General features: G+C 53.7%; 1 protein-coding gene across 11 annotated transcripts in view; it reads left to right on the top strand.

Annotated features, from left to right (window-relative positions):
- Positions 1-23,259, top strand: part of CPNE5 (copine 5) — a 114,431-nt gene that overhangs the window by 77,593 nt on the left and 13,579 nt on the right. For 7 of the 11 annotated variants that reach the window (XM_034961988.3, XM_034961989.3, XM_034961985.3 and 4 more), the window contains 9 exons: positions 6,110-6,163; positions 9,179-9,240; positions 13,986-14,032; positions 15,676-15,857; positions 16,739-16,866; positions 17,104-17,206; positions 17,928-17,985; positions 18,491-18,564; positions 23,042-23,145. In XM_034961988.3, the coding sequence (XP_034817879.1) occupies positions 6,110-6,163; positions 9,179-9,240; positions 13,986-14,032; positions 15,676-15,857; positions 16,739-16,866; positions 17,104-17,206; positions 17,928-17,985; positions 18,491-18,564; positions 23,042-23,145 (812 nt within the window). Of the gene's footprint in view, positions 1-6,109; positions 6,164-9,178; positions 9,241-13,985; positions 14,033-15,675; positions 15,858-16,738; positions 16,867-17,103; positions 17,207-17,927; positions 17,986-18,490; positions 18,565-19,763; positions 21,476-23,041; positions 23,146-23,259 lie in introns of those variants that run through there. The other 4 variants (XM_003818896.4, XM_055113547.2, XM_008972310.5 and 1 more) reach the window with 1 other exon arrangement.

The following is a 23,259-nucleotide window of genomic DNA, read 5'->3' as shown; positions in this document are numbered from 1 at the left end:
TAGCATTTGCCCTCAAGGGACAATGTCTGCATGTGTGTGTGTGTGCGTGAGCATGTATTTGTGTGTGTGCGCATGCGTGTGTGTGCGTGCATGTGTGTGCATGTATGTGCGTGTGCATGTGCGTGTGTGTGTATGCGTGTGCATGTGTGTGTTCTCCCTCTTTTTTTTTTTTTGAGACAGGGCCTCACTCTGTTGCCCTGGCTCACTGCAGCCCCAATCTCCCAGGCTCAAGCGATCCTCCCACCTCAGCCTCCCGAGTAGCTGGGACCACAAGCACGCACCACCATGCCCAACTAATTTTTTAAATTTCTTGTAGAGACAGGATCTCGCTATGTTTCCCAGGCTGGTCTTGAGCTCCTGGGCTCAAGCGATCCTCCTGCCTTGGCCTCCCAAAGTGCTGGGATTATAGGCCTGAGCCACCGCGTTCTCCTGTGTGCTCTCCCTTTTGCAATTCCCTCCCCACCTTCCAAATCTAGCTCAGGTTCTGCTCCTCTGTGAGGTCTTCCCAGCCACTCTGGTCCCCGTGCTTTCTTGTCTGAACTTCCACAGACATCATGGCTCATGCCAAACCCACTTAATGGCAGATACTTATAACCCAAATAACTGCTTGGGTTCGTATCCTGACTCTACCACTTACTAGCTACGTGACCTTGGCTAAGTCTCTGAACTACTCTATGCCATGCAAACTGATAATTAAATAAGTTAATGGAACAATGCCTGACCCAGAGGTCAGCACTGTCTTCTGTCACCATCTGCTGAGCACTGTGTGCCCAGAGGTTCACATTTTACAACCATCCTACCATCCTGGCACTGTCCTCATGCTAGCAGCCACTCAGCCAGCAAAGTTGAAGAGCTGGCCTTGAGTTCCATCACTGAATCCAAATCCCATGCTACCCCCACTCCTTTGCCCTGTATGTCGGTTCTGAGTGGGCAGGTCTTGTGTTCCAACTAGACTTTCCAAGGGCCGGTGAGGTGACAGCCCTGTCTGTTGCCTCCCCTCACTGGCCAGGGCACTGCCGGGCACACAGTAGGTGCCTGTTATACATTCGCATGCTGAATGAGATTGAACATGGCTATTGTGAAGATGGAGTGTGGATGAATTTCTTTGAAAGGGCTCTAATACAGTACATTGCTTTGTTTTCTGCATCTGCAAAGAGAGAAGCTGTCTTTGTACCCGCTCCCCCGCCCCACCCCAGGCAGAGAGAAGCAGACGCCACCGTTCTCTGGCCTCCTTTGAGGAGATTTAGGGAGGTGAAGGGAAGGGGTCGGATCTCTCCGAGCTTGGCTTCTAAAGGTGCTTGACAAGCCCAGAAGGAGCCGTTTCTCTCGGGCTAAGAGCAGAAAGCATTCAATTGACTTGTTTTCTCAGTTGTTGATCCCTGCTTCTTTGTAATCAACAAGAGAAAGTGCCACACTGGGAGGCAGAAGCACTGTCTGCACACATCGGAAGGCCATCAGCTGAAAAAGGAGCACAGCTCTGGCAGTCCCAGGGGGAGGCTGGTTTGGGGCAGGAAGGCCTTGCTAGAATCAGAACTGCCTGAAAAGGGAACAGGCTTCAGCCAGTAAAGACCTGTGCCTCGGGCCCTGGCATTGCCCTAGTGTCAGGCTCCTATGTCCAGCTGTCTGCTGGCCCCTCCTGGAGCTCAGCCTTCCAAAACTGAACGCATTAGCTAAACCTCCCACAGCACTCCCGTCCTCCTGGCGAGCCGGCTTCATCTCAAATATTCCCATCATGGGGGCTCAGGGCACCTTAGAGGTCATACTTAACATCCCCATCCCTCATTCCATATCCAGTCCACGAGCAAACACTGCTCGCCTACCACCCATGTTTTCTGACATCGTTCCCCTCATCTCAGGCCACCACCACCAACCTCATCATCTCCCCCTTATGGGGCTTTGCCACAGCCTCCTTTCTTCCTTCTGTCCTCTACACAGTAACCAGAGTACTCCACCAAAATAGTGATCTGACCACATCGCTCCCCTGCTTAAAACCTGTGTAGGGCATTCCACCCACCTCCTTAGCCTGGTTCGCACATGGGAGGTGGGAAGAGATACTGAAAGATGCTCCCACCGCAGCTGAGATCCACTGACCTACAGGGTGAAGTTCCAAGCTCTTTCATTTGGGATGCTGTTTCCCCAGCCAGCCACCCGCAATCTGTGTATGCGTGCTTTTTTTTTTTTTTTTTTTTAAGATGGAGTCTCATTCTCACCCAGGCTGGAGTGCAGTGGCACAATCTCGGCTTACTGCAACCTCCACCTCTACTTCCAGGCTCTAGCTATCCTCCCACCTCAGTCTCCCAAGTAGCTGGGACCACAGGCACACACCACCACCCTGGCGATTTTTTTTTTTTTTTTGCATTTTTGGTAGAGATGGGTTTTTGCCATGTTGCCCAGTCTGGCCTCCAACTCCTGAGCTCAGGTGATGCACCCGCCTCGGCCTTGCAAAGTGCTGGGATTTCAGGTGTGAGCCACCACGCCTGGCTGTGCATGTAAATAAAAACACACATCACATGCCTTTGGAGGCCCCTAGGAGCTGGCCCCTGCCCCTTCCCTCTGCCCGTTCCCACATTCATCCCCGTCCTGCCACCTGAGGCTCTCTGAACCTCCGTGCTGTCTCAGCCTCCAGGGTTCAATTCATATGGGTGCCTGCACCTGAGACTCCCTCTTGTCTTCTCCTGGGTAGGAGCTATTGGTCCACGGAGCCTCCCTGTGGGTGTTCCTCCTCCAGGAAGTTGTGTCCACCTGCACACCCGCCCCACCCCAGAGCCTGGAGTGGACACTTGTCAGTGCTCCTGGCTATTTTCTGTTTTGTGACACTATTCACCCCCTCAAAGACCTTGAAGTCCTCAGGGTAGGGGTTGTGTTGCACTTACTGCTGCATCCCCAGAGCCAGCACAGCTCCTGGCCCCTAGGAGCCCCTCAGTGCCCCCACCCACCCCACCTAATGTGCGCAGGAGGGCGGATTCCAGACCTGTCCTGTCCCCGCCTGACCACCAAGAAGAAAGGAGGCGACTTAGTGGAGGGGCAGCTCCTCGGCTGGCCCCTAGGTGGCGCTGGCCCCCTGCATGGGATTCACCGTGGCGGGGCTGGAGAGGCTGAGGCTGGGGGCATGAAACCTCAGGGTAAACAGGGATCTGAGAACAGAACATTGCTTTAACATTAAAGCAGTTATATTAGAGAGTGGAAATGTGGAATACAGGCTAATTTAAAGATAACATAGAAAGCTTAGAAGAAACATGCTTGTGGCCAAATCTTTGGTTACTCTCAGGACTCCGGGTTCATTCTCCCCAGCTGGGAGGGCTATGTTGGAGCAAAAGTTTGAGATGCTGTCCATTCCGATAGTTCAACACCCTCAAGGGAGAGATTGGGAAACTGAGGCACAGTGCAGCACTGGGGCTGCCATTTTGCCCTCATCTTAACAGCTTGCCTACTTAAGCTGTTTTCCCATGAATGTGTCCGTGAGCACCTCACCATCTGGGTAACCCCGTGGAGGGGGCGTCCTCCAGTGCTAAAGAGGGTGCTCTGGTCTTCTCCCCCAGGCTCTCTCACCATCTCGCCCAGGCCCTCAGTTTCTACCTGCACAGCTTGCCAGACCTCCCACGTGAACTTCCCACCTGTGCCCCAAATCCAGCGCCTTCCTTCTGTGTCTACCTGGTCACCCCAACCCCTCCCTCTCTCGAACCTCTATAGCCACGCCCAGGGCCCAAGAGGCGTGGTCACTTCTTGACAGCGCTGTTCTCACCATAGCTCAGCACCTGTCCCAATACCCCCAAGTCCTCATGACCTCTCGCATGGACTTATGGTGGCAGTAATAATAGTAGTAGTAATTTTGAAAAATAGCAACTAAGGCTGGGTGCAGTGGCTCACGCCTGTAATCCCAACACTCTGGGAGGCTGAGGCAGGAGGATTGCTTGAGCCCAAGAGTTTGAGACCAGCCAGAGTAACATAGCGAGATCCTATCTCTACCAAAAAAAAAAAAAAAAAAAAAAAAATAGCCAGACATGGTGGCAGCTACCTGGAAGGATTGCTTGAGCCCGGGAGGTTGAGGCCACAGTGAGCTATGACCCCACCACTGCACTCCAGCCTGGGCCATAGAGCAAGACCCCGTCTTAGAAAAAAGCAACAGACACTTATAGATAATACTTACTACATTCCAAACTGTTCTAGGCACTTTGCTTGCATTGGCCCATTTAATCCTCATACCTTTCCGGGAGGCAGGTACTTCTTATTCCCATTTTAGAGATGAGGAGACTGAGGCACATTGAGGTTAAGTAACCTGCCTAAGGTCACACAGCTATTATTAGGTGGCAGAACTAGGCAAATATTTCCTGGATGAGCCTCCTCCTCCCCTCACACTCACCTCCACCAGGCCCCAGTGTCCTAGAGCCTGCTCTGATTTTGTCTCCTACCAGCTTGGGGGTCATCAGAGTTCCCTGCAGGCCGCTGGGTGACATTCAGACATTTTTCACTGGGCATTCTAGGCTCTCCTCCAACCAGCCCAGCTTACTCTTCCACCCTGTGGTTCTGCCATCAAACTGGGCCTGGGTTCTATTCACTTCTCCCACAGAACCTCCTCTGACATCCATCTCTCCGTGCCCAGAGCCTTCCTGTGCCTCTAAGTCTGCCTTCAAGACTTCCTGCTCCAGAGAGGCTTTGCTGACACTCTCACCTAGAGTGGTCTTTCCTTCCTCTAACTCCCCTGACACTTCTGTGATCCCCCTTGTTCCATGGCCCTTGTCACTTTTTGCCCTGAGGACATATCTTCTCTCTCCAACATAGGTGATAGATGATTCCAGGGGAGAAGCAATATATGTCTCCACCCACCCCATAAATGTATGTCAAAGAGATCTGTTTGTATCTGTTATCAAGGTGGCACCAATGTATGCACCACTGGCCCGGGGGCAGGAAACCTGGTTTCTAATCCTGTCACTACCCAGATGGCTGTGTGACTTTAGGCAAATCACTTGGTGTCTCTGTGCTTTAGTTTCCTTCTTGCTGGAAGTAGATAGCAATACTCACCCAGACAGAAGAGACCACGGTAAAGATCAGCAGACGGCTTCTGTGGGAACAAAGACAGGGAAAGGGGAAATGAGTTCACCAGAAACCAACAGGCAGCACAGGAGGTATGAAAATTGCCTGGCTTTGTTTGATGGGACATTAGGGAAAAGTTGTGCCTAGACTTCCCTTATTAAAAACAAAACAAAGAAAAACTGGTGAGGGTCAAATGAGAATACAAATACAGTAAGTGCGGAAGTCTCTTGGGGGGCCTCAGGGCTGGGTGGCTGTCGTCACTTTGCCCAGTCTTGGCCTTGGCACTACTGGGATTTGGGACTGCATCATTCCATGCCATGGGAGGCTGTCTTGTATACTGTAGGACGTTTAGCAGCATCCCTGGCCTCTACTCACCCCCTCAGTTGTGGAAACCAAAACTGTCTCCAGATGTTACCAAATGTTCCTGGGGGTAAAATCGCCCCTGGTTGAGACCGCTGAGTTAGCCACCAACAAGCCTTCTCTGAGCACCTACTCTGAGCCTAGCCCCATGATTTATCTGACACAGGTCTGGTTTGGAAGTTAAAGCTTACACTCAAAGAATAGCTAAAGAGCTTCTTGCTGCCAAGTAAGAGGGATGGTGATGGAGAGGGGAGCCTCAGAGGCCCTGGGCAGCCCTTGGGCTGGGTCCCAAAGGAGGAACAGGGGAGATTGGAATTGGCTGAGAGAGGAAGGGGGTGCATTTTGGGTGAGGGGAGCAGCCTCAACCAACACAAGGGACAGGTACGGACAGGGCCGCTTTGCAACATCAAGACTTCTTTGGCTGTGCTGGGTGGAGGGTGTGTGTGTTCCAGGGAGCAGTGGGAGAGAAGGTTAAATAAATATTCCTGGTTGATCGTGGGACCCTGGGTCTGATGGGAGAACCCAGTTGTGTAACCCAGACTCAATACCAGTCTCCCACAAATCCTCCTTAAACCCTTCTCCCCTGGCCCCGTGGTCTTCACACCCCACACTCTAATGGGGCTGGGCTTGGACCACACCCATGGGTGGTTGGAAGCCCTCAAGACCCACCCTGACTGCCTGGAAGCATGCCTTACCTGGTAACTGGTTTTTCCTGCAGGTGGTAAACCCGAAAAAGAAAATGAAGAAAAAGAAATACGTGAATTCTGGCACAGTGAGTAGCCACCCCGGTCTCTGCAGCCGGGTGTAGACATTCTGAGCCCCAAGCTAGGTCTGGTATCAGGGAGGCCCGTGCGTCTGTGTGTGTGCATGGGCTGAGTGTGGGAATCAGACATCCAAGAGAGATGGGGTGGGGAGGGGTGGGGCAGATGGAGCAACAGCCAGGGGAGGGAGTTGACTTGCAGACCACACAACAGGCGCTGGCTGTATCTAGCATGAGGAATCGCAGAGACACCCACGGGACTTCCTGCAGGAAGGAAGAGGAAGAGAAGTTGTATTTATTGGGCCCCTACCCTGGGAAATTCCCCACGTCGGTGCTTTTCACAGGTTGTTGCCCTGAGAGGCAGATATTATCATCCCCTAGTCATGAAAGAGGAAACCAAGGCTGCAAGCAGGAAAGTGACTCAGCTAAGGTCACACAGCTAGAAAGTGGTAGAGATGGGAGTCAACATGACATCTCACTCCAGAGCTGGCAGCTGCTACGGGCACTGCCCCTGCTTAACCATGACCTTCCTGGGATGACACGCCGGCCTAGTGGCTTCTGGGGGCTGGTCTTGAGGACATTCATACGTTTATTCAGCAAATACTTACTGAGTGCTACTGTGTGCCAGGCACTGTTCTAGGCACATCAGATACAGCTGGAAACAAGACAGACCCAAATCCCTGATGCTTATATTCTAGTGGGAGGAGACAGAGAAAAAAAAAACACACACACACACACACATGCCTGTGTGTGTCAGTTGATTATGAGAGCTATGGAAAAAGTATAAAGGGTAAAGGGACAGGCAATGGAGGAAGTATTGAGGATACTGGGGAAAGGGAATTCCAGCATTCCTGCTGTAGAGAACAGCACATGCAAAGGCCCTGAGGTGGAGCTCACAGTGCATTTCTAGAACAAGCCACTTTCTCTGCAGTGCAAACACACCCAGGTTCATCCTCTCTGTGTTCCTTCCTCACTCTAGAGGCCCATGGCTAGTGCAGCCAAGCCTGGTCATTTGAGTCAGGCAGACTGTATCTCCAGACCTAGAAGAGGTCTTCAGGAGCTCTGGGGTTCCTCTGAGGAGCCTCATTTTCTCTGTCTGTAAAGTAGGACTAATAAATCATCCCCACCTTGCCACTGCACAGGGCAGCTGTGACAGACACATGGGAGATGCAGGCTTGTGAACTGTAAAATTACTCTGCTCATTCAAAGGGGACTGAACACCACTTCTTTGATTGTAACTGCTTCACAGACTGGGGCTTGGAGTCATATTTCCTTTGTCCAAGGCTGCGGTGTTTCTTAGTGGGGAGGCTGTCAGCATTTGGGACAGCACCTTCCCCAGCTGGGAATAAAAAGGTTCAAAAACCACTGATCTCATCCAGCCTTCTTACTTTAGAGACGAATAAACTGTGGCCTAGAGAGGGCATGCAATTTGTCCCAGGTCACACAGTGAGTTGGAGACAGAGCGGGTCTAGGCCCAGGTCTCTTGACTTTCCTTTACTCCAGCATTTCCCCATCTTCATCGCGAAAAATCACCCGGGATGCAGAAAGCTTGCTGAAATACAGACGCCCAGGCCAGTTCCCTGGGATTCCACTTTAGGAGGCCCAGGAATCTGTGTTTAGTGCTTTTCATCCCTTACTTATGGTATGCAGAATCCCCTGGGGATCTTGTGAAAATGCCAAGAATCTGCATTTCTGCATTTCTACCTGGCATCGAGGTGATGCTGACGCTCTGGTCTAGGGACACTACCCTTTGAGTAGGGGAAAGTCTGCTTTCACCCTGCGAGCCCCTGGGTGAACCCATATGGTCAGGGCTGTTAGGGCATTGCTTCATCCTGGGGGTTGGAATGGGGAGTGGTCAACTGTGTCTGCAGATTAGACTTACGTGAAGAGCTAAAAAAAAAAAAGAAGATCTCTGAAACATTCATGTAGCCCCGGAAACTCGGCTATAATGGTTCTGGGCTGCAGGATGATCTAAGAGCCCCCAGGGCATCTCATGGTCATTAGTCAGGGTTGAAGCCACTGCCGTGGTCCACTCCTAGTAAGTCTGAGCTGCCACACTTGGAAGGAGGCCTGTGGTTCATCCAGGTGCCTAATACCTTAACCACAATAGCTGGGGGTCTTACTGCCAAGTAAAGGTGGTGCTCTCACCTGGCCCTCCCAGTGAGCCTGTAAAAACAGCTGAATCTTCATGAATAGGGGGCTCCCAAACTACCAGAGAGGAGTTCGTTCTCTTACACAGGTGAAAGGTCCTCTGCCCTAATCTTGTCTCATTTAATTGGCCTAGGATGCCAGGCTTTCATTTGTCTCCTTGATTCTAAATTGTTATGATAATGAGCTGCCAGGTAGCTGCCTGTCTTGGCAAAGCCAAAGCTAACTTTGCCAGGGCATAGGTTAAAAGGCCTCTGCTTGGGGGAGGGGGCCTGGGGTAGTCAGTTACCTCTGGGGAAAAGGATGGGCTACTTATGAGGCAGGGTCTTGGGTCTGAGAGGGATGAGATGGGACCAGTAAGATTTAAGATAAGCACAGTCCAAAGAGGCACATTTCAGGACTAATAGCTCTAGGCACATGGAAGCCTGAAGCTGGTCGGCATTGGCAGGTTGTTAGGCCTGTGCCAGGAGGGCCCCCTTGTCCTCCACACCCCACCCTAGGTCCCTGGGGCTGAAGAGCCAGTGCCCACTTAGAGGAAACTAACACCCTTGGCTTGGACCCCGGCTCCACTGACACAGATGGGACCCTTCCGTCAAGGTCAAGAGTGCAGGCTCTGAAGTCAGACACACCCTGGTTTCAGATCCCTTCTCTGCCCTGGCAGTGTCCTTGGGCACATTGCATCACCTCTTTGGGTTTCAGTTTCCTTGGCTATAAAGTGGGGATAATAATAGTACTTCATGGGGTGGTGTGGGCAGTGCATGCAGTCATGCATGCAAAACTGGCACATGCCGAGTGTTCTGTCAATGTCAGCTCTCGAATCATAACCCATCTCCCCTGACCCCAGTCTCCCCACTGACCAAGCTCCCTTTTGTTTTCAAGGTCACCCTGCTTTCCTTTGCTGTGGAGTCAGAGTGCACCTTCCTTGACTACATCAAAGGAGGGTGAGAAGAGATACAGCCAATTTCATGGGCCTTGGGGAGAGGGAAAGGGCCCCACACACCGACAGGACCGGCCCTGGCCCCACCCTGGCCTGTTCAAAGCCCTGGTTGAAGGCTGTGGTGCTGGGCTCAGAGCAAACCCTGGTGTCTGGGCTGAGACAACTCATCCAGAGCCCTGCACATCCCCAGATCCCAAGCAGCTTGGAGGGAACTCCTGAGCCAAGGAGGCTGGCCTGGGTCATGTCAGGTCTCCATGCAGAGACAGGACCTGGAGCTGGTAGGGACTCCGTGACAGAAAGCCAAGGGCTTGGGGAGGTAGAAAGAACCCTGCAATAGGAGTCAGGAGGCCCAGGCTCTAGGCCTCTCTTTGCCATTAATTTGCTGGATTCCTTTGGGCGAGTCATTTTTCTTCTCAGGGTATCAGTTTCCTCCTCTGTACACAAAGAGAACGGAATAGGTAAGTGTTAAGGTTCCTTACAGCTCTGAGCTTCTGACACCTCTGATCTGTCTGGTTGGGGGAGGGAGACAGTGATTAACCTGCTCACTGTTATTAGGGCCCTGTAAAGGCAGCGGGATTGGGGATAAGCCAGGGATTGGTCCTGGGGCCAGCAGGTGGTCAAACATGAGTTTAAGGAGCAGAAAGAACCACCAGGCACAGTGTCTAGGCCCAGACAGATGGGGGAGCCAGGAGGCCCCAGCCAGCAGCTCATGGAAAGAGCCTGGCTCTAAGGGTAGAGCCTGCCCAGCGTGCTGCCTGCCAGGACAGGTGCCAGGTCAGGGCATGGGCAGCCAAGAGCCCGCAGGTGAGAGACTGCACCTGTCTGAAAAGGAGACAGGCTGCCAAAAGCTCATCCCAGCCAAGTGGGCCCTTGGCTGCCTGGTTCTCCAGGGCAGAGGGAGAAGTCAGGTCCTGGGAAGCCACACTCACTTTCCCATGACAACACTCCCTGCTGCCTTGAGCTTGCAGTCTCAAGGCTGCAAGCTCTCCTCCTACCCACTGAGCACACACCCTGCCTCCAGTCACTCAGGAGCTCCTCTGCTCTTACCTGCCCCTCCTCTGGGCTGACTCCAGACCCTGCCTTTGCACTCTTCCCCCATCAAAATTGCTTCCCTCTCAATCCCATTAATCAGCCACCCCTTACAGTCCATAGCACCTGGTAACTCTCAAACACCCCTCATCCTGTTTATTTTTACTTATGTTTATTTTATTTTATTTATTTTTTGAGACAGAGTCTCGCTCTGTCACTCAGGCTGGAGTGCAGTGGCACAATCTCGGCTTACTGCAACCTCCGCCTCCTGGGTTCAAGCAATTCTCCTGCCTCAGCCTATTGAGTAGAGTAGCTGGGGCTACAGGCATGCACCACCACCCCCAGCTAATTTTTGTATTTTTAGTAGAGACGGGCTTTCACCATGTTGGCCAGGCTGGTCTCGAACTCCTGACCTCAGGTGATTCGCCTGCCTCGGCTCCCAAAGTGCTGGGATTACAGGCATGAGCCACCACGCCCAGTCCATCCTATTTATTTTTTTTCATTTGCATAGTACCCCCAACTTACAGAACACAGTGGGCAGGATCAGAACAGTTATCCCCATTTTACAGAGCTTGCCTGAAACCACACGCCTAGATGGTGGCAGGGTTCCTTCTCCCATAACATGCTGCCTTTCATTCTATAGTAATGAATCAGTCTAGCCTGCCTGACTTGCAATTAGCGGGTGGGGTGGGATGAAGATGGAGACTGATGAGTTAAAGGGCTGGATGCTGTGAGGTTTCATCGAAAAGGAGCCCTCAGAGGCTGAGCTAAGCTGGTGCCACCCATACTGGGCAGGTTATAGCCCCAGAGCCAGCCCTCTCTTTAAACTCTCTGGAGAGCCTGAGTGAGGGAGCTGGCTCCAGGGACTGAGAGCCTGGCATGCATGCCCAGGCAGGAAGCTGATGTCTAGGGATCCTCTCCTCCCTGGCCTCCCTCACCTGCCCACCTGGACCCAGGAGGAAGGGTATGGGTACTTTGGCCCCACTGTCAGAGGAGGAGCTGGTTGCTCAGCAGCCTGTGTTCTACCCTTAGGCAGGAGACACTAGGCTGCTGCGAGTAATTTTCCCACAAGAGGATCTGCTTTCCACTTGCTTCCTTTCCCAAGGCTTTTCAGAACCCAGGTCAGGGGAGGACTAGTTAGAGTAAGGCCTGCCTTTCCCCTCACCCTGTATTTGGAAGAGCCAGTCCAACAGTGTCCCTCCAGTATAGTCCCACAGGCCAGAATCATCTTCCCAAGAGTGACCCTGGGAGCGGGACTTTCACCCTCCAAATGTCTCCCTACCTCTAACAAAGACATGCGTTCTACATTCCACACTGAAGCGGGGGTGACAACAAACAGCAGATGAGTATGGTAGGTCAACTGCTGTAACACATAATTCCCTAACCTCAAGCCTTCATACCAATAAAGGTCTGTTTTTCATCTGTGGGATGGCAGGGTTGGGTGGGGAGATGATCCACGCAGTCATTCAGGGACCCAGGTTCTTGCTAGCTTTGCGGCTCCTTCTATCCTACTGCCTGGAATCCTCTGGATGCTCTGCCCCCAGCCAGCAGAAGAGGAGAAAGAGGTGGGGATGACTGTCTGTGACCAGCAGACCCTGGCTGGGGTCTCCTGCTAACCATGTCCTTGACATTTCCCTGGGGGTGAGGGGTCCATGAGCAGCAGCTCAGCTGTGATCAGGTGGTTTCTGATAGGGACCTTCTGCTGTGTTTGTGACAGGGATTTTGGGCTGATAGAGCTGTGGTTTCTGATAGGCACCTTCTGCTAAATGCAAGTGAGGTGAGGCCTACCTGATCTTACATCATCCATAGCCCCAACTAAGAATTACTAGAACAGAGTTTTCCCCAGTGTGATCCCAGCCTCGTGTCCTCATAATCCCTGGATGAAGGCAGTGGACATTTTTTCAAGAGGTAGATTCCGGGAGCCACTCCAGACAAACTCAATTGGCATTTCTGGGGTGGAGCCCTGGAATCTTCTTAAGCAAGCACCCGTAGTGATTCTATGCTCACTGCCGTGTGAGAACCATAAGACTAGACTTTATCAGGGACTTGTGTTTGTCAGCTTTGTTCTGTCTGGACCCGGCAGAGAACCTAGAATGGCCAAGCCCTCAGAAAGTCTCAAGCCTGAATCTGAATCCTCAAAACCTAACTTTTTATTATAGAAAACGTCAAACACATGCAAATGTGGAGAAAAGGTATAATCAACACGCAAGTACCCTTCACCCAGCTTCAGCCATTACCACATCATAGCCAGTCTTGTTTCATGCACTCCACCCTTCATTCAGTCATTTATTATTCTTTTTTATTTTAGTGGGGTTTTTTTTTTTTATTTTTGAGGTCTCACTATGTTGCTCAGGCTGGCCTTGAACTCCTAGTGTCAATCAATCCTCCCACCTCAGGCTCCCAATATCCAATTTGAAGCAAATCCCAGCCATCATATTTTATCCCCAAATGCTTTAGGATGTCTTTCTAAAACATAAGGACTCTCTCTTTATCAAACATAACCACAATACCATAACCACACCTAAAAAATTAACAATTCCTTAATACTAAATATCTAGTAAATGTTTACATCTCCCCAATTATCTTATAGTTTTAAAATTGGTTTGTTTGAGTCAGAAATCCAGGCAAGAGCCATAGGCTGTGATTGGTGGGTTGGTCTCTTAATTCTCTTTTCATCTATTCATTCCCCCCAAGCACCTGAATGGCTTGCTAACACAGATTCCTGTACCCCACCAAGAGAATCTAATATTCAGCCAGATGTGGTGGCTCACACCTGTAATCCCAGCACTTTGGGAGGCTGAGGCAGGAGGATTACTTTTGCCCAGGAGTTCAAGACCAGGCTGGCCAATATAATGAGACCCCATCTCTGCAAAAAGAAAAAAAAAAGCCAGGTGTGGTGGTGCGTGCCTGTGGTCCCAGCTATTCAGGAGGCTGAGGTGGGAAAACTGCTTGAGCCCAGGAGGTTGAGGCTGAAGTGAGCTGTGATCACGCCACTGCGTTTCAGCCTGGGTGACAGAGCGAGACCTCTTTTCCAAAAAAAAGATTCAGGAGAGCTAGATAGAGTCTGAGAGGCCCAGCATATTCCCAGGAGATGGTGCTGCTGCTGTCTCTGGTAGTGCTTCTACAGAGTTTCCCAAAGACTGGATTTTGCTGGCTGCATCTCCTGTGGTGTCATTTAATGTGTTCCTCTGTCCCTTGTATTTCCTGTAACTAACTAGACAGCTCTGGAGCCTCAATCAGAATCAGGTTCAATTTTTTGGTAAGACAACTTCATGGGTGGTATTCTATTCTTTCTTTAGGAGATGCATAATGTCTATTTGACTCTCTTTTTTGTCAAATGAGTTTTCGTCCTGAATCTCACTCCAAATTTGAGTCAGCAATCCAATGAGACCCAACCTCACCCAGCCTACACAGGTGGGCCCAGGGGGTAGGGTTTGTGGAGGAAATAAGTGACCATAGCCACATGCCCACACAGAACACAATCATCTTCAAAGAGCTTTCCTACTGCATAACTCTTCTGATGCTCATTAATCCTTTAAGGGGGGCATAGCTGGCATTACTATCTCAGCTCTCCAGAACTAGAAAGAGATGAATGACTTCACCAAGGCCACACACCTGGCAAGCAGCAGAGCCAGGGTGGTAGCCAATGTCTAGCACTGTCCCCCCTCCCACAGCCCTGCCTCCCTCCAGGTGACTCCCCTGCTGTTCTCCCTCTTCTAGGACCCAGATCAACTTCACTGTGGCCATTGATTTCACTGCCTCCAATGGTGAGTTGGGGGATGGGTAGAGGAGCAGGGTGGGAGGAGAGAGCTTTTAAGGGCAGTGGCGTCTGGCCCTGGCTGGGACCACGACCCTCATACTCTCTGGCCTCTTCCTCACCAAAGAGGATCTACCTAGGTCTGGAGGACCAAAAATACAACCAAGATGGCAGAGGTACCTCCAGGTTGGACCATTGACATAAATCTGGGCTCTGAGCCATAGCCTTGTCCTTGAGGAACACCCAGTCTCCCTGGGGGAATGGGATTGTGTGTACTCTGGGCCTATGGAGGGCCCTGGAGATGTTTCCCCCTGGGATCAAATCCCAGCTCCTCTGTGCAGTCCAACCCACAGGCTGGAGTGGAGAACCAGAGCCAAGACTGAGCTCTGTGGTGTTCAGGGAGGCAGGATCCAGCCCAGGGACCCCAGTCCTTACCTGGCTGGGGCTGCCCTGGCTTCCTTACCTCCTCCCAATTTCTCCAGTGTCAGCCTGTGGCTGAGTCACTAGGAGCAATAACAGTGCCCAACTTTACATGATTAGAAACATCACAACCTCCCTTGGGCTCTGGGCTCTATTAGGGGTGCTCAGTGCTCATTTTTGCACCAATCGAAAATGCCCAGGTCTTGCCCTCTACAGGTGTCAGGAGCCCCTCTTATAGCTGTAAGTCCTAGCATCATAGAGCACTGGGCTATCAGAGCTGGAAGGGGCCTTAGTAATCATAACACTGAGGATAGTTATCATAATATCGATAGCATCTGTGTAATACTCACATCGATCCTATGAAGTAGAAACTATTATTGCTCTGATTTTACAGGTGAAGAGACTAAGGCTAAGGTTAAGGAACTTACCCAAGATCACATAGCTAGCAGGAGGTAGACAGGATTGGTACCTTGGCAATCTGTGCTGTACTACCTCCCATCAATGAACAAATAAGTTAAATACAGACTATATTGGTAGCGAAGAGGGCTCTGGGGGGGAAATGAAGCCAGGAAGAAGGATAGGAAGGATTGGGGGAGGCTGTAATTTTTAATAGGCTGCTTGGAAAAGATCACACTGAGGAGGTGACACTTGAGCAGAGACCTGAAGAGGCCAGGGAGCGGGCCAGGGAGTGGACATCTGGGGAAGAGTGTCCCAGGTAGAGGGAACAGCCATCGCCAAGGTCCTGAGGTGGGAATGGCGAGGGGCTGGTGAGGCTGGGACTGGCGAGTGACAGGGAGGAGGGTAGGAGATGACCTGGAGGCCAGATCATGAGTGCCTTGCGGGCTCTTGCGAGGACTTTGGGTTTCATTTTGGGGGAGGTGGAAGCATTGAGCGTTTTGGGCAGAGGAGAGGCATGATCTCTCTGAGGCGGATAGGCTCAGTCACTGCTGTGCTGGGTATGGGCTGGAGGCACAAGGGCAGAAGGAAGTGGGAGATCAGTTAGGAGACTGCTGCATCCTATAAGCAAGAGGGTGGTGGTATGGGGAGGAGGAGAGGCGGAGGAGGGATTCTGGATCTGTTTTGCTGAAGGATTTAATATGGGGTATGAGAGAAAGAGAGGAGTCAAGAATTAATAAAAGTTAGGGGTGCCCTTGGACACCCCCTTCTTCATTCTGAACCCGGGGTGACTTGGAGGGTCCAGATGGTCAAAGGTTCCCATGTCCTGTGTTACAGGGAACCCCTCACAGTCCACATCCCTGCACTACATGAGCCCCTACCAGCTGAACGCCTACGCGCTGGCGCTGACTGCCGTCGGAGAGATCATCCAGCACTACGACAGTGACAAGATGTTCCCTGCCCTGGGCTTCGGGGCCAAGCTGCCCCCGGATGGCAGAGTGTCCCACGAGTTCCCGCTGGTAGGAGGTCCCGCTGGTGGGAGAGAGGACTGACCAGGCTGGGGGTGTGGTGACAAGCTGGGGGTGGGGGGGACGTTTCCCTTCCTCTGAGCCCGGGGACTTAAGGCTCAGCCTCAGTGGAGGTAGACTGCCTGCTGTGTATAGGGGGGCTCCAGAAATCCACTCCCTTCCCTGATCACAGATGCTGCCCCTCCATGTCTGAAGCTGCCTGCCCACAGCTGGCCCTGGCTTCCTTGTTCCTGACAAGACGCAGGTGGAGGTGGAGGCGAGCTGTGGCTGACCCATCCCTCAGGGCCCCAGAAAAGTGAACAAGGTGGTGTGGGTTGGGTATCCCTGAGTCAGTGCTGAGATGGGATGACGTGGATCTCCAGGGTGATGTGGAGCATGGCGTCATCTGGGCATCCCGGGCCCTGTGGAGATGATTGCACAGGCCACCCCTTTCCCTGGCTCCCATGAGCTGGGGACACTCAGGCACAGCAGACGTCCCTCCCATGCCTGAGGGTGCAAGGCGCTGTGCTGGGCCCAGTATGCACGTGGACAGATCAGCCACAGGTCCTTCCTGAGTTGCTGAGACCCAGCAGTCATTTTAGGGCAGAGTGGATTTACCCAAGGTTCCCTGAGGGAAGCAGCCAGGGATCTTGGGGCATCTCTGAACAGGTACAGGGAGCCGGGTAAGGAGCAGGTTTGGACCCAGCTCACCTGAAGCACGCACTGCTTCAGGATGGGCCCTGGGAGCTCCCTCCCCTGCCCTGCCACCCCACACCAGAGAAGACCTGGGGGAGCCCAGGCCTGCTGGCCTCCCCACCTGGACTCAGTTCCCACACATTGTGCACCCCTGTCCTTCCTTCCTGGGCTTAGCCTCCCTGCCCTCTGTCCCCCAGAATGGCAACCAGGAGAACCCCTCATGCTGCGGCATCGACGGCATCCTGGAGGCCTACCACCGCAGCCTGCGCACCGTGCAGCTGTACGGCCCCACCAACTTTGCCCCCGTGGTCACCCACGTGGCCAGGTGAGTGCCGCTGCCACCGCCTCCAGGCACTCACAAGGCCTCTGTTTCCACACCAGCTCTGCCTCTGGGTGGTGGGAGGGGGTGTCTCTTCCCACGCACTTGCCTTTCAAGGAGCCCTGACCCTGAAGAGATTCCCCCAAGAGCTGTCACCCTCCAAAGTGTTCAGGGTCCTTGTTTAGGGGGGAACATGCCCAGAGGTCCCGCAGACAGACCTGAGCCCACACCTGCCCCACCCAGGAATGCAGCGGCCGTGCAGGACGGCTCCCAGTACTCGGTGCTGCTCATCATTACTGATGGGGTCATCTCGGACATGGCGCAGACCAAGGAGGCCATTGTCAACGTAAGCAAGGAGTGTGCGGTGGGGGAGGCGGTTTGAGGGGTGTCTTCCTCCCCGTTAGGGGAACCCTGGGGGTGTGCCTACCTCCTTGACCTTAGGGAAATGCTTGGAGATGACTTGGGCGTGGCTTCTCATTTCCCTCCCTCACTGGGCCCCACTGCCCTCATCCACCTTCTGGCCTCTGGCTGCAGAGTCCGGTGCTGGATAGTGGATTCTGGGGGTGGAAGGGGTGCCCAGATCATGAGAGATCTGGCTGGTGAGCTCTGTTCCCACCTCTTAGTCACGCTCTGGTCTACTCCCTCCAGACCCCAATGACTCCCTCATTAACCCATCTCTAGGACCGCTTCCCCCTTTCCCAGGCCAGCCTGGCCAGGTCAAAGGAGTGGGAGGGGAGGCTCAGAGTTGGGGAAGCTCAGGAACATGGCTCCCCAAGCTGGTGATCTCCCTGTAAGAGGGGATGGGGGTGACTCACCAAAGCAGACCTATGACCCATTCCCCCTGCCACCCTCCCTCTCTCCTCCAGGCACAGCCTGGTTTCCTTTGCTCTTTATCTCTGAGTGCCCTCCCTCTCCCTACCCCCTTTTCTGTGTTCCTCTGTCTCTCCATGTTCACTCTCCCATTTCTTTCCTGCTCACCCCTTCCTGTCCTACCCCTGATTTCTCCTTCCTTTTAACTGGGTCCCAATCGGGTCCAACCTTCCCCTGCCCCCCATGCTGTCTCCCAGGCTGCCAAGCTCCCCATGTCCATCATTATCGTCGGCGTGGGCCAGGCAGAGTTCGACGGTGAGTCCAGCTGCTGCCCTCCCCTCCTTTCCTTCCCTAGCCATGAACCCCTGCCCCCACCCCAGATGTTTCCCCAGAGGCTGTGGTCCCCTGGGAATGACCCCTCCCAAAAGAGTGAGAGCTCCCGCCTGGGCGTGTGTGTCTGGGTGAGTGTGCAGGGTGTGGGACACATTTGTTTGCTCAGGGAGGGGCGTGTCAGGTCTGGGTGTGCACCCACACCCACATCCCAAGGCTGTGGGGAGGAGGCCCCAAGTCACTTCTTTCTCCTCCAGCCCTGGGAGTCTGGGGAGGGTGGTGAACCAAAGCACTGGGCTCAAAGTCAGAGGCTCACCTGATCGGGCTCCTCCTGGCCCCTGGCCTCATTTTCCTCATCTCTAACACGGGGCATGGGCCAATGGTCTCGGCCCTGGATTGGCCTGGGATGGAAGGACAAGTCCACTCTCCTGCTAGGGCCAGGGGTCCACCGTTAATCTCACCCCGCCCCATGACACTCCTCCCCTCACAGCCATGGTGGAGCTGGATGGCGACGACGTGCGGATCTCCTCCCGGGGGAAGCTGGCTGAACGCGACATCGTCCAGGTGAAGCCCAGGCCTTGCCTGCCCCATGGGAAATGCAAGAGCCCCTCTAGCCAGGCGGACCTCACACTGCCTTTGGGGGCTTCCCTGGTGAAGGGCCCAGAAGGGAGGCACTGGGAGCCCCAGAGTGGCCCAGCCACCACCGAAGGGAGTAGGAGTCAGTCCTCGGCCATGCTGTGCTCTGGGCTGGGCCCCCCTCTGTCACATCTGGGACACACTCCTAACATTGCGGGTGCCCAGCCAGAGGCCAGAACCCTCTGCCAGCCCTTCCTCAGCCTCCAGGCCTCTGTGGTCAGCCTTGTTCTGGTTTTTTTCTGCCCCTTGAAGGCCGAGGCAGTGTCTTTAGTGTTGCTGCAGCCTTCTCCAAGAATAGGCATTGCTCGGTTAACTGAATCAATGTAAGCATCTCCATGAACGGTGCAAATATAATGAGCAGAAAGATCTTTGTCCTCAGGGAATTCCCATGCAGTCACGCGGAAGAATGCACCCTCCGCAAGCACTTCCCCCACTCATCCCCTGCAGAGGAGGCCCTAGTGCTTAGGAGATGCAGAAGACAAAGCTGCATCCTCCATACCCCCTTGGTTTAAAAATTGGGGCCCAGTATCCCAGGTGTGGAGACCAAACATAAGGGGCTGGAAACCAGAGCAAGACAACCTGGGAGGTGGGACCGGCCCATGCTAAGGCCTGGAGGCAGGAGTGAGCCAGAGGAGGCGCTCAGGATGGAGGGCACCCCCGGGAAGAAGCCAGATGGGCCTGGCATTAGGCATTGGCCAGATTAGCCCCAGAGAGAAAAGGAACGAAGAGAGGCCAGAGAGAGAGGGCTCTGCTGGACAGGTCGGGGGAGACCCAGGAGGGCACGTGCCCCAGAAGTCAGGGATTCAGTTGGCATTTCGGAAGCACCTACTGAGAGCCTGTGCTTAGTGCCGAGGTGGAGAAATCGTGTTCAGTGGTGTGTCCTGGTGTGGAATAGGGCTCAGTTTTTGTTGAGTGAATGAAAGAATAGTGACTATGACTATAGTTACTGACTGCCCAAACCCAGGGAGTTGGGGGATACAGTCCCTCAGGTAACTCAGAAAGGTGGGGGGATTGAGTCAAGTGAGCAGAGGCTGGGAGGGGGGTGGGGATGCAACCCCAGGCCTGGAGATTTTGGGGGCCAGGGTCCCACAGGAGGCACTGCCTGACCCTGCCCTCCCACTTGCCAGTTTGTACCCTTCCGGGACTATGTGGACCGCACAGGCAACCACGTGCTGAGCATGGCCCGCCTGGCCCGAGACGTGCTGGCAGAGATCCCTGACCAACTGGTGTCCTACATGAAGGCACAGGGCATTCGCCCGCGTCCCCCACCTGCAGCACCAACCCACTCGCCCTCGCAGTCCCCAGCCCGCACGCCCCCTGCGTCCCCCCTGCACACGCACATCTGAACCTGGTCTCAGCAGGCAGGTGGCTGGGGCCTGGGAGAGGCCAGGCGAACGGGAGGCCAGGGCCCCAGACTCCCCAAAGCTGGCCTGCCCAACCTTTGGGACATCTGTGTGCCTGGGAGGCTGCCAGGGGGTGGGGCTTCTGAAGACCCCTCCTCAATTTCTTGGCCTCACTTATTGCCCAAACCCAGGGAGTTAGGGGGGTACAGGTGAAAGAGGGGTACACAGGGACCCAGCCCTTCTCTTCTTCCCCAATACCTGGCTCTAACCCAGCCAGGAAGGTGTAAACAATAAGGGTGATTGGGGTCCCTGTCGCCCACCCCCGGCAATCCTATTTGCTTACCTGTCACCCTGAAGCCTGGGCTTGGCCTCCTCCAGCCCCCCATCTCCGTCCCATCCTCCCATGGTGTCTACTCCTGTGCCTGAGCCCCGCCCTGTGGTCTATCCTGTGCCCGATTTCCAGTGAACCCCATGAAGCTGATGGGTTTGCAGGAAGGCCTGAACATGTGCACCCTCCCAGGGACACTGGATGCACTGGGAGCCCCGGGGACCCATGGGGTGCTGTAATCATGGACCGTAGGCCATGTGATGGGCCTGAAGTGGAGGCTGCTCAGCACAGAGCCCTTTCTGGTGCCTCTCGAACTCAGTACGATGCAAGTTCTAGACACACAGATGGCCTGTGGAGGCCTCTCCCTGGTGTGGGCCCACAGATACTTCCATGGTTGACTCCTGGCTTCAGGAATCCCTTCCTCCCTCCAGAGGCTTCCCAGGGCCCTCGGTGCCCACGCCTCTGCCCACCTGGAGGCCTGAGTAAGGAGTGGCTCAGCCCCACGTTCCCACACTGCTCCTGCTCTTTGCCCTGTATCCCATGAAGCTAGGAGACAGGAGTCCTGGGTTTGAGCCCTGCCTCCCCCCACTGCCTAATGTGGGAACCCAAGCAAGGCCCTTCTACCTTTTGGGCCTCAGTTTCCATGTCTGTATGACAAGAGGGTGGACCAGATGGCCGCAGGTTTTCCTTTAGGTCTGACGTCCTGAGGATCATTCATCCCATGCCCAGCTCCCCCCATCCTACTCCTAACAGATGTGACCCTACTTGAGGCCGCCTTGGCTTTTGGGTCACCCTGTCCCATCCCATCACCCCAAACATACCCTAGTCCTTCAGCCTGGGGCTCTGGCATCTGAGCCCGAGCTCCTGCCCCTGCTGTGGGAAAGGTGGGGGAAGAAGGGGATCTCCCTCCCGGGCCCACCCAGCTGCCCAGCCTTTGCCCCCTCGGGGAGCAGGTCATGCATGCCAATCCCTGTTGCCGCATGGAGCTCCTCAGCCCACTGACCTCTCCGTGCCTGGTGCAGGCCAGGCCCCCGTCTTCCGCCTGCCTCTGCTTCCCCGTCATGCATGGTGGTGGTGTTTCTACGGTGTCTGGTTCTGTGCCCGTCTCTGAGACAGTCTCTGTGTGGAATTTGCCTTAAACTGAAGTAAATTTGGTTCTTTTAGTAAAGCACGAAATTTTTCTTTCTTCTCTGAAAAATAGCACTGACGTTGCTGCTTGACAGGGTCCAGTTCTCCTCTGTGGCTTCCTTCAATTGTTTGGTTCAGTGAGATTTACAATCAAAGGCCACGTGCCACGCTCTGTGCTAGGCATTGAGGATGCAGCCATGAACAAAGCACAGACCCTGTCCCCGCACAGGGCTTACAACACACACACAGATAATATGGGAGAGACCCAGCAAACACATCAACAAATAGGCTAATGACATCATTTCAGGTGGTGGCAAGAGTTCTAAAGACACGTGAGGGAGAAGGAGGGTGATGTTTTCGATGAGGTGGTCAGAGAGGGCCTCTCAGAGGAGGTCATGGTTGAGGTGAGCCCCCAGGAAGTAAGACAGGGAGCCACGCTGATATCTGGGGAAGGGAGCTCTAAGTAGAGGGACCAGCAGGCGCAAAGGCCCTGTGGTAGGAGCTTCCTTGGTGCATTTGCGGGAGAGCGAGGCCAGTGTGGCTGGAGCTGAGTGCAGGAAGGGAAAGTGCTAGAGATGGGGTCGGAGAGGTGAAGAGGCCAGAATGCACGGGCCGCGTAGGCCATGATGAGGCCTTTGGCATTTACTGAGTGAAACGGGAAGCCATTGAGGAGGTGAGAGAAGTGAGTAACATCATCAGAATTTCCTCTAAAATAAATGGATTGCTTTATTGCATTTGATCACTCATTCACTCATCTCTCAACAAGTATTTACCAAACATGAGTGCCAGGCCCCACTCAGGTATTGGAGACCATGCTGGAGATGCACACACAGAATTGCACCCTCAGGGGTGCCCCTGCTCTGGGGCAGTGAGCGAGGAAATACTACAACCATGGGGTACTGATGCCAAGCCATCAGGAGGGGCTGGGTAATCTGTGGGCACCAGAGTCACTGTGCCATGAGGAGGAGTCTGGCGTCCCCTGTGCAATGGGGTCGTCACCACCACCCCCATCCTTGCAGGGTCATCGCGTGGCCAGAGTGACGAGTACATAAGGTTGCATGTGACATATGTGGCATGCGCCCAGGACCCACGGCATTTTAGGTGCCCAAGAAACACTGTTTTCCTCTTGTTCCTCTTCACATATAAATCCCTGTGGCCATCAGGGACCAGGATCATAGCAAAAGGGGATTTCTCCCTTCTCTGGGCAAGTTTGTTCCCAGATTAGCCCTCCAGGCAGCCATTCCCACCCTGAACATCACAAGAAATTTGGAACTAATTATACCAAAGTTTGGGACTTGTTTACTTCTTATGATTTTATAGTAAATGGGTGCTGATTCACGGCTGTCCCTATAATTACATGCCCCTGTGACTTACATTCTGATACGCTTTGAGTGGGAACAGGGTGGGGTCACAGCTTGGAAGGAGGGAAGTTCCCATAACCAGCAGCTCATGTCACCTCACCACAGGGGCCGTGGGAAAGTGTCAGGAGAGGGTGCTTGCCTGGCAGGGGGACTGAGGCACAGAGCCACTGCCGGGGGCGGGACGGGACACCAAGAGCATCTTTGCTGTGCCCAACACCGTAGCATCTTGTGGATTCTTTCCCAAGGTGTGTTCCACAGAATACTGGCTCCCTGGCATGGAGTTTGGGAACCTGCCTGCTGTGCGTCCCTCTCGAGAGTCTCAGTGGCCTTTTGGGTATTCAAGGCTCTGGTAAGTCCTACAGCAAAGGGACCAGTTTGATTTGGTTCAACCCAACGTTTCTCAAGCTTTGTATCACAGAGTCAGTGTGTGTGTGTGTGTTTTGCTGGTAACACCGTCACCAAG

This window comes from Pan paniscus, chromosome 5, assembly GCF_029289425.2.
Source record: "Pan paniscus chromosome 5, NHGRI_mPanPan1-v2.0_pri, whole genome shotgun sequence".
In the NCBI taxonomy this organism is placed as follows: domain Eukaryota; kingdom Metazoa; phylum Chordata; class Mammalia; order Primates; family Hominidae; genus Pan; species Pan paniscus.
Note: the sequence above shows the minus strand (reverse complement) of the source record. Positions and strands in the feature narration are given on the sequence as shown.